The 17,421-nt window shown below is 37.9% G+C and overlaps 1 protein-coding gene across 6 annotated transcripts in view; it reads left to right on the top strand.

The window, feature by feature from the left end:
• Positions 1–17,421, top strand: part of CCDC30 (coiled-coil domain containing 30) — a 117,951-nt gene that overhangs the window by 46,314 nt on the left and 54,216 nt on the right. Inside the window, exons 1-3 of one of the 6 annotated variants that reach the window (XM_032431387.1) lie at positions 7,916–11,504; positions 12,826–12,963; positions 14,924–15,096. The exons of the other annotated variants lie outside the window; for them this stretch is intronic. Of the exons in view, the coding sequence (XP_032287278.1) occupies positions 11,340–11,504; positions 12,826–12,963; positions 14,924–15,096 (476 nt within the window). The 5' untranslated portion in view covers positions 7,916–11,339. Of the gene's footprint in view, positions 1–7,915; positions 11,505–12,825; positions 12,964–14,923; positions 15,097–17,421 lie in introns of those variants that run through there. 6 annotated transcript variants of the gene reach the window in all.

Genomic DNA, 17,421 nt, shown 5'->3' with positions numbered 1-17,421 from the left:
TTTTAGAGAGAGAGAATGCAAGCAGGGGGAGGGGCATAGGTAGAGGGAGAGAAGCAGACTGTGCACTGAGTGCGGAGTCCAAGGTGGGGCTCAGTCTCACAACCCCAAGATCATGACCTGAGCTGAAATCAAGAGTCAGATGCTCAACCCACTGAGCCACCCAGGTGCCGCACATGTTAACTATTTTTAAGTGTATAGTTTAGTGATAGTAAGCACATTCACATTGTTGTGCCACCATTACTGACATCCACCTCCAGAACTCCCTACATCTTGTAATACTGAAACTGTCTATTCATTAAGCAGTAACTCCCCTTTCTGCCCTTCTCTCCCCCAGCCCATTACAGCCACCATTCTATTTTCTGTCTCTATGATTTTGGCTATTCTCACTACCTCATAAAAGCGGAATCATACACTAGTTGTCCTTTTGTGACTCACATTTCAATTAGTATAATGCCTTCAAGTTTCATCCATGTTGCCCCATAAGTCAGAATTTCTTTCCTGTTTAAGGCTGAATAATATTCCATTGTATATACCACCTTCTATTTATCTATTCATCCCTCAAGGGATACGTGGGTTGCATCAGCCTTTTGGCTGTTGTGGATAACACTGCTAATTACATGAGTGTGCAAATATCTGTTCAAGTCGTTCAAGTCCCTGCTTTCAGTTCTTTTGGGTATGTACCTAGATGTGGAACTGCTGGATCATATGGTAATTCTCTTTCATTTTATTGAAGAACCACCTTACCATTTTCCATAATGACTGCACCATTTTACATTCTCACTGACAGTACACAAGGGTTCCAGTATCTCCATATCATCATCAACACTTGTTATTTTCTATGTTTTTGGTGCTAGCTATCCTAATGGATGCAGGGTGGTTTCTCATTGTGCTTTGAGTTGCATTTACCTAATAATTAATGATGTTAAACATCTTTTCATGTGCTTATTGACCTTCCATATGTTGTCACTGGAGAAATATCTATTCAAGTCCTTTGCCTATTTTTTTAAAGATTTTTTATTTATTTGTTAGAGAGAGAGCGAGACAGCGAGCACAAGCAGGGGGAGCAGCAGGCAGAGAGAGAAGCAGGCTCCCCGCTGAGCAAGGGTCCCAATGTGGGACTTGATCCCAGGACCCTGGGATCATGACCTGAGCCGAAGGCAGACACTTAATGGACTGAGCCACCGAGGCATCCTTCCTTTGCCTATTTTTAAACCAGGTTGTTATTATGTTGTTGAGTTTTAGTAGCTCTTTACATATTCTGATTATATGAATCCCTTATCAGATATATAACTTGCAAGTCTTTTTCCATTCCATAAGTTTCCTTTCACTATATTGATGCACAAAAAAATTCTAAATTTCATGAAGTCCAGTTTGTCCATTTTTTGTTTTATTGCCTGTGCTTTTGATATCATATCCAAGAAATCATTGCCAAATCCAATGTTGTAAAGCTTTTCCCATGTTTTCTTCTATGTTTTACAGTTTTAGGTCTTGCATTTAAATCTTTGAGCCATTTTGAGTTAATCTTTATATATGCTGTTAAGGTACAACTTCATTCTTTTGCATATGGATATCCAGTTATTCCAGATTCATTTGTTGAAAAGACTGGCCTTTTCCCATTGAATGGTCTTGGCACACTTGTCAAAAATCATTTGACCATATACATGAAAGTTTATTTTTGGGCTCTGCATTCTATTCCATTGGTCTATACATCTGTGTTTCTGCCTGTACCACACTGTTTTGACTACTCTGGCTTTGTAGTAAATTTTAAAATCAGGAAGTATGAGTCATGAAGCTTTGTTCTTTTCCAAGATAGTTTTAGCTATTCAGCATCCCTTGAGATTCCATATGAGTTTTAGGATGGGTTTTTCTGTTTCTGCAAAAAATGTTACTGGGATTTTGATAGGGATTGCATTGAATCTGTAGATCATTTTGGGTAGTACTGACATCTTAACAATGTTAAGTCTTCCAATTCATGAACATGAAATATGTTTCTGTTTGTTTTCTTTAATTTTTTCAGCAATGTTTTGTAGTTTTCATTGTACAAGTCTTTCACCTCCTTGGTTAGGTTAATTCTTAACATTTTATTCTTTTTGATGCTACTATAAATGGAAGTGTTTTTGTAATTTCCTTTTTAGATTGCTTGTTGTTAGTGTGTAGAAGTGTGACTGAGTTTTGTGTGTTGATTTTGTATCTTGTTACTTGGCAAATTCATTTATTATGTCTAACTGTTTGTAGAATCTTTAAGATTTTCTACATATAAGATAATTCATCTGCAAATAGAGATAATTTTACTTCTTCCTGTCTAATTTGGATGTCTTTTTTTTTCTTGCTTAATTGCTGACTCAAATTTCCAATACTATGTTGAATAGAAGTGGTGAAAGCTTTGTTCCTGATCTTATAGGAAAAGCTTTCAATCCCTGACCTTTGAATATGATGTTCACTGTGGGTTTCTTATAAATCTCTTATTATGTTGAGGTAGTTTTCTTCTATTCCTGGTTTATTTCATGTATTTTTAATCATGAAAGGGCATTGGATCCTGTCAAATGCATTTTCTGCATCATTGAGATGATCATGTCAATGTTTCCTCATACTTTTTTTTTTTTTTAAGATTTATTTATTTGACAGAGAGAGACACAGTGAGAGAGGGAACACAAGCAGGGGGAGTGGGAAAGGGAGAAGCAGGCTTCCTGCCGAGCAGGGAGCCCGACACGGGGCTCGATCCCAGGACCCCGGGACCATGACCCGAGCCGAAGGCAGGTGCCCAACGACTGAGCCACCCAGGTGCCCCTGTTCCGTCATACTTTTAATGTGGTGTATTACATTGATCAATTTCTGTATGTTGAACCATACTTAAATTTCAGGAATAAGTTTCATCTGGTCATGGTGTATAACCCTTCTAATATGGTGTTAAATTCATTTTGATAATATTTTGTTGAGAATTTTTACATCAATGCTCATAAAGGATACTGGTCCATGTTTTTTTCTTCCCTTTTGTATCTTTGTCTGACTTTCATGTCAGGGTCAGCTGACCTCACAGGATTGAGTTAGAAAGTGTTTCTTCCCTTTCAAGTTTTGGGAAAAGTTTGAGAAGGATTGGTGTTCGTTCTTTTTTGAATGTTTGGTAGAATTTACCAGTGAAGCCATCACGCCTGGGCTTTTCTTTGTACCTGAGCTTTTTGATTACTGAGTCAGTATCCTACTAGTTATAGGTCTATTCAAATTTTCTGTTTCTTTATGATTCAGTCTTTGTTGTGTTTTTTTTTTTTTTTAAGATTTTATTTATTTATTTGCCAGAGAGAGAGAGAGCACAAGCAGGGGGAGCAGCAGGCAGAGGGAGAAGCAGGCTCCCCACTGAGCAGGGAGCCCAATATGGGACTTGATCCCAGGACCCTGGGATGATCACCTGAGCCGAAGGCAGACGCTTAACTGACTGAGCCACCGAGGTATCCCTGATCTTCATTGGTTTTGTGTTTCTAGGAATTTGTCCATTTCATGTAGGTTATCCAGTTTATTGGTGTACAATTGTTCAAAGTACTTTCTTCTATGCTTTTTTATGTGTAAAATACATAGGAATGTACTCTCAACTTTTATGTTAGTAATTTGAGTCTTCTCTTTTTTTCTTAGTCATTCTAGCTAAAGGTTTGTCAATTTTGTTGATCTTTTCAAAGAACCAGTTTCTGGTTTCACTGATTTTCTATATTGTTTTTCTATATTTTATCTGTGCTGTAACTCTTATTATTTCTTTCTGCTGTGTTTGGATTTAGTTTGTTGTTCTTTTTATACTTCTTTAAATTAAAAAGTTAGGTTGTTGATTTCAGATCTTTCTCATTCTTTTTTTTTTAAGATTTTATTTATTTATTTGACAGAGAGATAGAGTGAAGCGCAAGTAGGCAGAGAGGCAGGCAGAGGGAGAAGGAGAAGCAGGTTCTCCGCTTAGCAGGGAGCCCGATGTGGGGCTTGATCCCAGGACCCTGGGATCATGACCTAAGCCAAAGGCAGACGCTTAACCGACTGAGCCACCCAGGCACCCCAGATCTTTCTCATTCTTTAATGTAAGCATTTATAGCTATAAATTTTCCCCTTAGCACATCTTTCATTACATCCCATAAGTTTGATATGTTGTAGTTTCATGTTTCATTTTCATTCATCTCTAGAAATTTCCTGATTTCTCTTGTGATTTGTTCTTTGATCCATTTGTTGTTTAAGAGTATGTTGTTTAATTTCCACATATATGTGAAATTTTCAGTTTTCCTTGTAATTAATGTCTCCATCCAACTGTGGTTGGAGAAGATACTTTGTATGATATCTGTCTTTTAAAACCTACTAAGACTCAGTCTCTGGCCTGAAATGTGGTCTATCCTGGAGAATGTCCTGTGTGCACTTGGGAAGAGTGAGTATTTTGTTGTCATTGAGTAGAGTGTCCTATATATGTCTTTTAGATATTGTTGCTTTATTGTGTTGTTCAAGTCCTCTATTTCCTTACTTATCCTATATCTGACTGTTTATCCATTATTGAAAGTGGGGTATTGAAGTCTCCAATTCTTATTGTAGAAATGTCTATGTCTTCTTTCAATTTAACCAATTTTTGCCTTATATATTTTAGTTGGTGATTAGGTGCTATTATATCTTATCACTGTGTCAAACCTATTATTAACATATAATGTCCTTCTTTGTCTCTTGTAATATTTCTTGATTTAAAGTCTATTTTGTCTGATATTAGTTTAACTAGCCCCTCCCTCTTTTGGTTACTGCATCCTTTTGCTTGCACCCTCTTTGCATCTTTGGATCTAAAGTGAATCTTCTGTGGGCAGGATAAGGTTAGATCATGTTGTGTTTTTATCCATGATGCCAATGTGTGTCTTTTGATCAGAGAGATTAAGTACCTTACATTTAAAGTAATTATTAAAGTAGGTCTTCTGTCATTTTGTCATTTGTTTCTATGTACCTTATAGCTTTTTGTCTCCCTCATTTCCTGCTTAAGTGTCTCTCTTGTGTGTAGTAGATTTTTTTTGTAATAAAACATTTTAATTCCTTTGCATTCCCTTTTGAGTATATTCTATAACTATTTTCTTTGCAGTTACCATAGGGATTACATTTAACATGCTAAAGTTATAATACTTCACCTTGAATTTATGCCAGCTCAACTTTAATAATATGCAAAAACTCTGCTCATTTACAGCTCTGTTCTCAGAAATTGACATCACAAAATTACATCTTTATATATTGTGTATCCAAAAACATCAATTAATAATTGCTTTTTAAAAATGTATTAGTCTCTTAAATTACATAGAAACCGAATTATGGAATTAGAATGAAAGTTCCAATAATACTAGATTTTAGGCTAATAATAATTTTTAAAGCAATATATCAATCTCTTAAGTCATGTAGAGAACCAAAATTGGAGTTTTAAACCACTGTCACTATAACACTAGATTTTATCATTGCCCATGTATTTATGTTTATCTCTTCATATGGCTTTGAGTTACTGTCTGGTATCTTTTCATTTCAACCTACAGGACTCCTTTTAGGATTTCTCACGGGGTGGGTCTAGTAGTGACAAACTCCCTCAGTTTTTGTTCATCTGCGAATTTCATCCTCACTCCTGAAAGGACAGTTTTGCTGGATATAGAATTCTTGGCTGACAGTTTTTTTCTTTTAGCATTTTGAATATATCAGCCCACTGTCTTCTGGCCTACAAAGTTTCTGATGATAAATCTGCTCATAATCTTACTGAGGATCTCCTGTAAGTGACAAGTCACTTCTCTCTTGCTGCATTCAAGCTTATCTCTTTATCTTTGGCTTTCAGTGGCCAGATTATAATGTGTCTCAGTGTGGGTCTCTTTGATTTCATTCTTCTTGCAGTTCAGTGAGCTTCTTGGATGTTTATATTCATGTCTTTAAACAAATGATCATTTTCTTTTGTCTTTGATGGTGACCATGACTGTGGCCCATTCCTTGTTCTGTCACCCATATATCTATTGGGAGGAGGCTGATCTGGGATGCAGGCACCAAGACAAACCTAGAATTGCAGGAGAGTTATTGGGGGTGGTACCTGAGAAGGATCAAGGGAAGGACAGCCATGGGCTAGCAAAGCCTTTAGATCATGATGCAGGTCTGATATCTGTTAAAGAGGGAGAAGGAAGGAAGATTGGATAGGAAGAGCCTCAGACTGTGGTGTAGTTCTGAGGAGTCTCATTCAGACCAGCAGGGCTTTGGCACAGTGATAACCTGTGAAGGAATCCCACATTAACCAGAAATGGCCAGAACTTAATATCCCCACCATGCTCAGTCGTTCATTGGAGGCTGCCTGGGAAGAGTGTGCCAAGTTCTTTCCTGAAGGGAGAGATACCTACCAGTGGTGCACTGCCATGTGGCCCTCTGTATCACAGAATTCTTAACAGTAGAAAAGATCCTTGTAGAGTAACTGGCTAATCCACCTCCCTCTATGATAGATGTCATCCATGACATTTTGAATAAATGAGTATATGTCATATTTTAAAACATGTTCAGAAAAGATCATACATATCCCTCTTGTGTTTAATTTTAAATACCAGAAGATTTTTCTTTGTCTAATCTCAAACCTCTAGGCTGTGGTATAAACCAGTTTTCTTGATCTTGTCATCAAGACTTGCAATATGTGTGAACTTCTAAAATAATACTAAATAAATTTTTGCCATCAAAGTTCTCTCTTGATCTTCTGTGAAGAAAAAGATTCAAACTTTCTTGATCAAGTTTAGCAGCCAGGCAATGGTGATATCGCTAAGTTTTTTTTTTTTTAAGGTTTTTTTATTTATTCATTCGAGACACAGAGATACAGAGAGAGGGAGACAATATGAGCAGGGGGAGAAGCAGAGGGAGGGGGAGAAGCAGGCCCCCCGCTGATCAGGGAGCCTGGTGCGGGGCTCAATCCCAGGACCCCGGGATCATGACCTGAGCCGAAGGCAGACACTTAACCATCTGAGCCACCCAGGTGCCCCATTATCACTAAGTATTAACTAAAGGATCATTCTCAGCTGTGGAATTGAGTGAACTGAGTGCTGTAATCAGTAGGTTAGGAGTTTCAGATCTTGATGCAGGGCCATGCTCCCCTTGGCATGGATCTTCAGCTTTTATGTGTGTGGGTGCCTCATGCCATCATTCCTGGTCTCTTACTACTTTACTTTCTGTTCTCTACAAAAAGGAAGTAAGGTGATGGAAACTAAAATTTCAGTGCCTACACAATGTTGTAATGACTCTGCTGTGGGTTTGATATAACTCATTTAATGTTAACATAAAATTGTGGGAGATAGGTGTCATTCACCCTGCTGCATAGGCGAGGAAACCAAGATCACAAATTCATAAATGTGAAGATTTCACATTTCATCTGACTGCAACACCCATGTTTTTGCCACTGTGATTTTCAAACTGTGTTTCAAGGATCCTTGATGTTCCACAGATGCAGAGTTCTAGGTCTTCTGCCACCATATCAACCAGAGAAGCCTCTATTTCTGGGCACCCTGTAGACAGTTTCCCCATAAGAATGTGTTTGAAAATAAATGGGAGGGGATGACTTTAAAAGGACAAATAATTTAGAAAACCAATCCCTTAAATTGTGCAGGCTCCTCAAGATAATGACCTGTATTCGTTACCCATTTCTATATGCAGACAGATTTACCATTAATTAGACCATCTTAATGCTGCTAACATGCATATTCTCAGAGAAAATGCTGAAAAAGAAGAAATGCTAGGTGTTTGATAGGAATGATAATAGCCGGGGTGCCTGGGTGGCACAGTCGGTTCAGCATCTGCCTTCGGCTCAGGTCATGATCCCGGAGTCCTGGGATGGAGTCCCACATAGGGCACCCTGCTCAACTCCCTCTGCCTGCCACTCCCCCTGCTTGTGCTCTCTCTCTTTGTCAAATAAATAAGTTAAATTAAATTAAAAAAGGAATGATTATAGCCACAATATATTGAGCATCTCTCATATGATCTGTTTACATAAATCTCAAGTAATCCCTGTAACAGCCCTCCCCAAGGTAAGTAAGGATATTCCCATTTCATAGTTGAGAGAACTTAAAGGGACTGGAACAAAGTGAGAGGCAGAGCTAGGAGTTGTTCCAGGTTTGTCTGGACTTAGAGCTGATTATGTACATCATATCAACTCTTTTTTTATGTTCAATTAGGCAACGTGTAGTACATCAGTTTTTGATGTAGTGTTCAACAGTTCATTAGTTGCATATAACGCCCAGTGCTCATCACCACACGTCATGTCAGCTCTTAGGATTTATGGGTGGGGTTATATAGGGGATTAATTATACCTCATGGGGGTTACCACATGCTCCACACTGAGCACATAAATCGTGTCCACCTGGAGGTGATGACTGGGCATGTTGCATCCATCCTCCCCAGTGCCCGCACCTGCCATCCCCTGGCCTGTGTCTGTGAGAGGGCCCAGCATCATGCAGGCATGTAGTGGGGGTGGCAGTGGCACTTGTCATCCTGTGCCCAGGAGGCACAGTTTGCTTCAGAGCATGAGACGATCCCCACCTTTGGGGTAGTAGAACACTGAAAGTGGAAAATTCTGAGCTGTTACACCTTTTTCCAGAGTCGTTGGTGGTTAGCCCATGCCAATGAGGCAGTTCCCTAGCAAGTCTGGTAGTGCTTGCCTTTGCTTACTGCTGCCTGACAGGTGAGGTTGGCTCCCATCAGCTACCCAGAGCTCTCTCTATCCCACTGCTCATTCCTTACAGTATCCGCTGCCCCTCTGCCTCTCTGCTCTGTTTTTCTGTGTTAAACTCTGGTCTCCATGAAGTACATGAAGGACATACATTGCGTAAATGCATCACCATTTTTAGTATGCCGCAAATTATGTTAAATTTCATATGTATATATATTCTTTTGAAAAGCTATCTTTTAAAAGTCATAGCATTAAAATACATGACATTCTTATACGAAGAAACACAAAGGAAAACACGAAATGAGAGGAGTTTTCATGTTTAAGAGTTGAAATGTTTCTCGCACTTTGCACTGAGGCATCTCAGGTGGTATAAGGGTGGAGCCAAGGAGATTCTTGCCTTGGGTGCTGAATGCATCAGCATGTCATGTGTGGACATGCAGAAACATTCATCAGGGCAAAGCAGGGGCTGGTGAAGGGGAGAAGCTGCTCTGAGGAAAAAATATACCCTTCCCTATATCCTTGTCCAGTGCTGCTAGGAAGTCAACCTGATTCTTAACCAGGTCTTTTTTCTATACCCCAGACAGGAGGATTTGTAAAAGTTACACTGGGGGGTGATTTCAGCATCCATTTTGCCAGTTGCCTGTCCCATTCTTTCCAATCCATCTCTTCCTATTTTATGAATATTAAACACAAGAAGGGTAAATTATTGATAATCGACTTTACTAAACTAATAAATTAATTTTTGAAAACCTGTTGGTTAATTTAGTACATATCTGGCAGTAAATTATGAATCCAGAAGGACAAGCAAAGCCCCAGAATACTTTTCTCCAAAATGTAATTAGGTAAAACTCTTTGGTGGATCAACCCTTTCCTCTTCAGCTTAAGTAAATGAAAGTTTTTGTCTCTGAACTAAACTAAAAACTCAATTGAAGTTTCTGTTGAAACCTAATTCTAAAGTAATATGAGTGTTGGTGTCTTCTTTTTCTAAATTACATCTAAATACTCAGAAGCTTCTTTTGCATATAGTTTTGTTACTGGGCCAATCTATAATAAAATGTTACTTTTCAAAAGTGAAAAAAAAAGGTACATTAGCAGCTTAAATCAGGACAATGAGGATCCTGTAGTGTATTTTTCTGATACTTGGTTCCTTTGGTTCAGCTGCCAAACAGCAGTGAGGGCTCAAACACTTAATAAAGCAACTCTCCAAACGATCCAAGACCAGACAAGAGGTGAAACTGGTTGGTACGGAAAGTTTTCAAGGTGTAGCTTCAGGGAAGGACGCTTAAGAACTATAGCTTATTTTTTCAGTATTTTTTAGAATAACACATGTATGTATGTATTTTAACTGATGATTTATTTGGATTAAGATTTCCCTCTTAGAGCCCAAGTTATCAGTAATATAGGAAAACACCAGAGAAACCTGTATGAAAAGTCAAGAGACAGTGCAAGTACAAGATTGAATGAGGTAAGAAATAAAAAGGTAATTTTCAGTGAAAGCTGCTAATACAGGTGAGGCAGACTCCATAAGGATGCTTAAGAATAGCTGAATATAGGCAAAGGGAGAAAATACACCCCCAGGAGTGGTAAATCTATATGCTGTGATTGTGATCAGTGGTTACAGAAAGCCTTCCCAGGAGTAGTCAGTTAGAAAGGAGCCCACTGAAAATGCATTTTGGATAAACTAGTGTGTTGAAATTGTAAGGATGGTTTAAAGGTATTGCCTCACAACTGAGTAAATGTGAAAATTCAGAACCCAATAACATAAACTGCCATTTACAGAGCATTTGCCTACATGTGCGTAGGCATCATTATCCCTATTTTTCTGATGACGAAACTGAGCCTAAGTTAAGTAACGGGCTCAGTTTTCCACTGTTGGTAAATAGAACAAAACCGGTAAGACTTTTTTCCCATGAATCATTCTTGGTTTCCCAAGTTGGAGAATAGAGACCTATCAATTTCATGCTGCTCCCTGGCGGGCTGGTACAAACGAGCAGTTAGCTCACTGAACAGGTGTGCTCTGTCAAGAAGGGTCTGCAGCTTGATGACAGTATTATGAGAATTGGCTCAGTTCTCAGTCTATGGCCACCAAATTGCATTTTGGCCTCAATTTAATTTCCTAATAGGTTTTTGTAACAAGAGAAAATATACTTTGGCAAGTCCGAATAGAGTAGATATTAAAAGTAAGGACTTATTTTGAATCCCAGTGCTATGTGATCTTGGGAAAAATACCTAATATATCTGAGCCTCGCCTTCTCTGTAAAAAAAAAAATATATATATATAGTAGTTCCAATTTCGTAGGGGTCCTGGGAAAACAAAATGAGATAATGCAAGTAAAGCATGTATCATGATGTCTGACACATGGCAAGCACTAACTAGTAGCTGCTCTCATTATTATTGCAATTATTATTATCAATTAATCTGGGAAGATTTTAACAAGACTTTATATTTGGTAGGTGCTTAACAAAATACATTCAAAATCTCACTTCATTCCTACTCTGATGGTTATAATGTATCTAGAACAAGTGTCAGCTCCATTTTACAGTTGAGAAACAGGCTCAGAGAGAAAAATGTCTCTTACAAGCTATGGTACCATGAATTACTTTTCCCAGCTTCATATCTCCCCTAGATGACTATATAATTGAGTTAGATGGGAAATTATTATTATCAGAATTTATAAGAAACATGATTAAATTATATAGAATTAATTGTGTAAAATGCTTTTTGCAGATTTTGAAAATGAGCCAAGAAAAAATTGAAATATTTGAAAGTGAGTCATCAGAAGAAAGCAGAAGGCAATTGACATCTGATTTTAATATTATACAGAAGGCTTTGAAAGTTGAAAGTGAGGTATTTTACCACTTAGGATGTTATTTCCCTCTTTTTGCATTCCTGCTTTAGGGATTTCATGTTACCATTTAGTTTGACTTTAAAATAAATCGTAGCTATAGAATATGTGTTTCTGTTAGTAATAATGGGGTGAGTGTCCTCTCCACAAGCTGAGTTCCAGCACCAGGCAAAGAGGGGCCTTTAAGTAGCAGGTATTTGATTATTATGGTGGTCATAGAGTCATGGACTTGTCTCTCCTTTTAACTGCTTGTCCTACCATCTTGGAAAGATCTATCAGGAGACAACCAGCCTATATTTGGAAGAGAGACCTGGAAGTGAGTCCATGGAAGTCTAGATCACCAATTTAGAGGACGGTGACACTTAATCAGTTTGCAGGGTGGGTGACAGCCAGTGCATTGCCCCAAATCCCATCCTGATGACCTACAGAAATTTTCAATGCAATGAGGTAGGAAACTGATACCACTTGACCTCTTCCTGTGGTTTTGGGTGGCCACTCTCTATTTTCTCTCCTTTTTGCCCAACGCCTTCCTCATCAACACTCTCTTCCCCTTCTGATTTCAAGGCTTTGGGAAAATACCAAGTAACTCCTCTCCTAAAGTAAATTTCATATCACCTGTTCCCATTATAGGGCACCACAGATTCTCAGGTCCCAGTCGTCCACCAACCAAACTGTATATTCCATATCATCAGTGTAGAAATTTGATAAGAATCTACATATAACTGAAGTGTTTGCTCTCACGGATATATAGCCTCTGAAAAATCAGAGGCTTAGAGGAAACCCTAGTTGATTAAGTCACTGAATATACATTATTAAGTAAGGCAGCATAATTTGTAGTTAAGAACACAGTTTGAAGTTGGTCAGACAGTTGAATCTCAGCTTTACCACTTCCTAGCTATGTGAATTTAGGCAGGCCACTTACACTCTCTGAGCCTGTTTCAGTAGCCCAGCTGCATGGGGTTGTCACAAAATTAAAGGCATGGTTGTTCTGTAAAAGGTAACTTTAAAAAAGATACATGTTAAAACAGGTAATATAACTAATGCAGGAGTTGCTGAAGAATTTACCTCTCTAGAAGCCTTGCTGAAAGTAGGAATGACTCTAGAAGCCCAGTGAATGATAGAAACCAAGAATGCTCAGTTTAATTAATTGATTTAAGTAAACTTTAATTACTAAGAAAGTAGTTCTGCCAGAAGAATAAGTTGGAATATTTAAAACACAAAAAATATGTGAGAGTCATTTCAAAGATTCCTCTTTAGAAGTATTATACATTTTATGCGGAAAGTCTTATTTTATTTTACTGAATATCTCTATTTCTTAATCAGGGATTGCAAAAATCAAATTCAGAACTTAGATGCCTTTATAATGAAATTCAAAGTCTTCCAGGGGCATCAAAAGACAGAAACTATTTTTTAATAGCATATAACCTGCTACAAAGAGAGAATTTTGAATTAGAAACAAAGGTGAGACTGAATTAATTATTTAAATGTTCAGTGTTTGACTTTATCTTTTATTAGGATAAGATAAAAGGAAATTAATTTTCAGGAAGAGATGACTTGGAAATTAGGGTTTCTTTTATTATTATAGAATAAATTGCCATTAGTGTAGGTTATAAGCCAAGCTGCATCTCAGAATAGACTTCAACCAGTACTTCACTCTTACGATTACTCTGTGAATTTTTTACTTTAAATCAGTTTCCCAACAGCTTAATTTTTGGAGCACATATTATAATGTAAAAGGTTTACTTAAAAATAGAACTACCAAATGATCCAGCAATTCCACTCTCTGGGTATATGCCCAAAACAATTGAAAGCAGGGTCTTGAAGAGATAATTTGCACACGCATTTTCATAGCAGCATTATTCACAATAGCTAAAATGTGGAAGTAACCCAAGTGTTCATTGATGGATGAATAGATAAGCAAATTGTGATATGTACACACAATGGAAAGTTATTCAACCTTAAAAAAGGAGGGAAATCCTGCAATATGCTACAACATGGATGAATCTTGAGGACATTATACTAAATGAAATAAGCCAATCACAAAAACACAATACTATATGATTCCAATTATGTGAGGTACTTAGAGTAGTCAAAATCATAAAGACAAAAAGTGTAATGGTAGTTTCAGGGGCTGGGAGAGAGGTCGAGGGGGAGTTATTGTTTAATAGGTATAGAGTGTGTTTTATAAGATGAAAAGAGTTCTGGAGATAGATGATGGTAATGGTCGCACAACAATGTGAATGTATTTAATACCACTGAATGGCACACTTAAGCGTGTAAGGTTAAGATGGTAAATTTTATGTTATGTGTATTTTACCACCACCCCCAAAATTCAAGACAAACAAAAGTTTACTTAAATGTCTTCATCCTTAAACCTTCGAATCAAAGCTTTTTTTTTCAGTTATACTGAAAATTAGGTTCATACTTAGAATTAGGAAAATGTTTAAATGTCCTGACCCTAATGTGTTCCCCAAGTATAAAAATGGCTGCCAGACCAGGGTTAGATGGAGAGGTTGCCTGCAGGGTGATTCCTGGAGTCCCACTTATCATTAACTACTCCTGGCTGAAAATTCTCTTCCTCAGTTACTCTTGGTCTTGATTAAAATGGTAGGAAGGAGTGAAGGCTTGAACACACAATTAAAATATATTGGGTTGTATTTCCATACCACATGTGAAATGGAGGACTAAGTCCAGGCCTCATTTACCCTCTCTGAAGTTGTTATCCTGAAAGCAGGGTACAAGTTGTTGAGGGATTGGGACATGGATCAAAATAGTATGTGACCTAGGGAGGGAAAGATCCAGGACATGGGTTTGCTACCTAGAAAGGTGGATACATGGGGCACATCCTATAACTAAGCTTTATTTGTGGGACCTTGTCAGCAAAGTGAGTTATCATCACACTGTACAATTAAAGGATTTTGTGTTATGAAATATCACTGGACAGCACAACACAGAAGAGGAACTGAGGCAACAGGAATATAATGTAAAAATGAGAGGTCCAGATCACTATCCTGGTAATCTGGCTCTCCCTTGTTCTCTCTTTTAAAAAACATTTTATTTTGAAATAATTTCAGACTTACAGAAAAGTTGCAAAAATAGTACAAAGAATTTCCATGTACCTTCACCCCTTCAGTATTAGTATGGTACCACATTTGCTTTATCACTCTCCCTCTCTCTCCCTTTCTCCAAAAATACCCTTCTTTAAAACCACAGATTTATGCATCCTTATGCCTATGGTAAAAACGGATTAGATTACATAACAACCCCAAAGTGTTAAGTTAAATTAGAAGAAGACCTCAAATAGGATGTCAATTTATATTATTTGTCAATAATTATTTAAGCATTTAATGGACTCAATGTACTTTCTCATAATTATATATTAGAGTATGCAAAATAGGATATTTGTCTTCTCACTTTACAGGTCTTGAAGCTTTCACAAGAATTTGAACAATTAAATCATTTTACTGTAGGGAGAAAAACTGCACCTACTAATTTAATTGCAAGTGAAAATATCTGTAAAGATCTTGATGTGTCTAAACTACCAATTTTGGAAGTAGAGATTCAAAGCCCAAAGGAAGAGAGAGAGGAACTCTGGTAAATTGAGAAAGTCCCATATCACATTAATTATTTGGGGGGTACAATTACTGTATTTGGCTTGATCATTGTAAGAATTTGACATTCATTTCCAAATGATGTGAATAGAAAAATTAATTATAAGTAAGCATTCCCCCAAAGAGTTTGTCTTTTGATATATTATTACATTTTTAAACCTTTTCTTGCTTTTTAAAATAAATTTATGCTTTTTGTAGAAAATTTGGAAAGCATGGAAAAATAAAAGGAATGATAATAACCCATAGTTTCACCAGGGAAATTTGTTAATGTCCTAACTTAGACTATACTCTGCCAAGAGATTTTTTGCTGTTTTTATTTAACATTGTATCTGATGATCATTTTGATAACCTTTTCTTTCTTCCTTCCTTTCTTCCTTCCTTCCTTCCTTCCTTCCTTCCCTCCTTCCTTCCTTTCTTGTTAATCTTGCCCTCAAACTCTTGTATTTCTGCTTTTTCAACAGAAATATCTTTCACAGAAACTTTTGAGACTTTTGGCTAATGCTTTTCTGCTTTGGCACAAAAACTAATAGATGCAATCAAATTTTGTCTGGGCAAAATCCTAGAACTAGATCATCAGAAGAAACAATAGATGGCAATTTTGACTTATATACTATATACTGAAGGATACATCATCAGTGAACTAGGAAAATATGGTCTAGGTGCACCCAAAGTTCTATCTTTGTAAACATCCTAACGTAGAAGGAGGGTTTTTTGTTTTTCGGGTTTTTTTGGTAGTTTTGGACTGCTGAATTTTATGCCTTCCTAAAAGTTGCTTTTAACTTTAGAGTGTGCTCTGAGTCCAAGATTCCCAATCATGAAACCAAGTTGCAGAAGTGGGAAAAGCATATTAGAGACGTGGTGGGGAACAGGCATGATAGTGGTCACAAGAGCAAAGAGCCGAGAAGGTTGGTCACAGCATATAGGTTTGCTATAGGGGAAAAAGGAAGTCTAGTTCTTGAGAATTAGAATGGTGTATTACCAGGTTTTTAAGGGAGATTGTTCTAGTATCTCTAGAAGAGATAAATTGAAGAAGAAAAACAGACCTATTAATCCAGATGTGAGCCACAGATGAAGAGATAGTGGCCTGATTGAGTAGGTGGCAATGGAGTTGAAGTGACCACTCTGAACATTCTTCAGAGAAGATGTTAACGCTAATTATCAAAGCTGACAAAAACCCACCCAGCTGACTTGGGATCATTGGTAGGGATACTTGCCACAGGGAGCAAGGCTGTGGCCTTAATTCCATTGGAGGTGGGGAACCTTGCCATGATAAAGATACTGGACTTCTCTCTAAAGAGCTCCTTGCTGCCACCTGTTTCCATTACATGGTCCAAATTACTTCCCATCACTGGGACTGTGAGAAGTCTATGTATCTGCCCTATGCTTCCCTATCTCCTCTTTTCGGAATGTTTCCTCGCTTACTTATCTCCTGTGCCCCACTTCACAGCCTCCATTTATCTCAGATCTATTACACAATCACATTTGACAGTAAAATTGTGTATCTACCATGTGCCAGGTACTATAGGGAGATACTGAGGATACAAAATAAGACATAGCTCCTACCTTCATGGTCCATATAGCCTGCGGGGGGAAGATAGACAATTAAACAAAGCAGTATTGGATACTATGGGAGCACAAAGGAGGTGCCCTGGTCCAGGCTAAGAAACCAGAAAATATTCTTAAAGGAAGTAACAGACTGAGTCCTGAAGTATAGATAATCCAGGGCCAAGCAAAAAGGTGAGGGAGTAATTTTCAGGGGGAATATAACATGTGCAAGAGAAGGCATGATTTGTTTGAGGAACTCAGTGACCTTGGTGCTGCTACAGCACAGAGCATGAAGAGAAGAAATGGGGAAGGAGACGATGAGAGTGAGGAAGTAGGCAGGAACCTGATCACGAGGGAACATGAGTACCCGTGTGGGGAAGTTTGTACAATAGGAAACTACTGCAGGGTTTAGTAACATGGAAGAGACCAAAACAGATTTGGCCTGTTCACTTGGCCTGCTGTGTGGATAATAGATTGTTAGTATAGGAATGAAGGTAATGAGACTAGTTCAGAGGCTGTTGCTACAATCTGGTGAGAGAGGATAGTATTGGTGAGGATAGAGAAAAGTGGATGGAAATGGATCAACAGGACTTAGGGACTAATGAGTATAGGAAGTGAGGAAGACGGTATGGTAGGTGGGGACTTGGGTATTAGCAGAGGTTAAGGAAGACTTTCAAGTTTCTGGTTTGATGGTGTTATCCATTGAGTTAGGGAACGCAGTTTTGAGGGAAGTGGGAAAGGAGTGCAACTTTTGATACGTTGA

Source organism: Phoca vitulina, unplaced genomic scaffold (genome assembly GCF_004348235.1).
Source record: "Phoca vitulina isolate PV1807 unplaced genomic scaffold, GSC_HSeal_1.0 scaffold2, whole genome shotgun sequence".
Classification (NCBI taxonomy): Eukaryota; Metazoa; Chordata; class Mammalia; order Carnivora; family Phocidae; genus Phoca; species Phoca vitulina.
The sequence above is the reverse complement of the archived record's forward strand: the minus strand, read 5'-3'. Positions and strand labels throughout refer to the sequence as shown.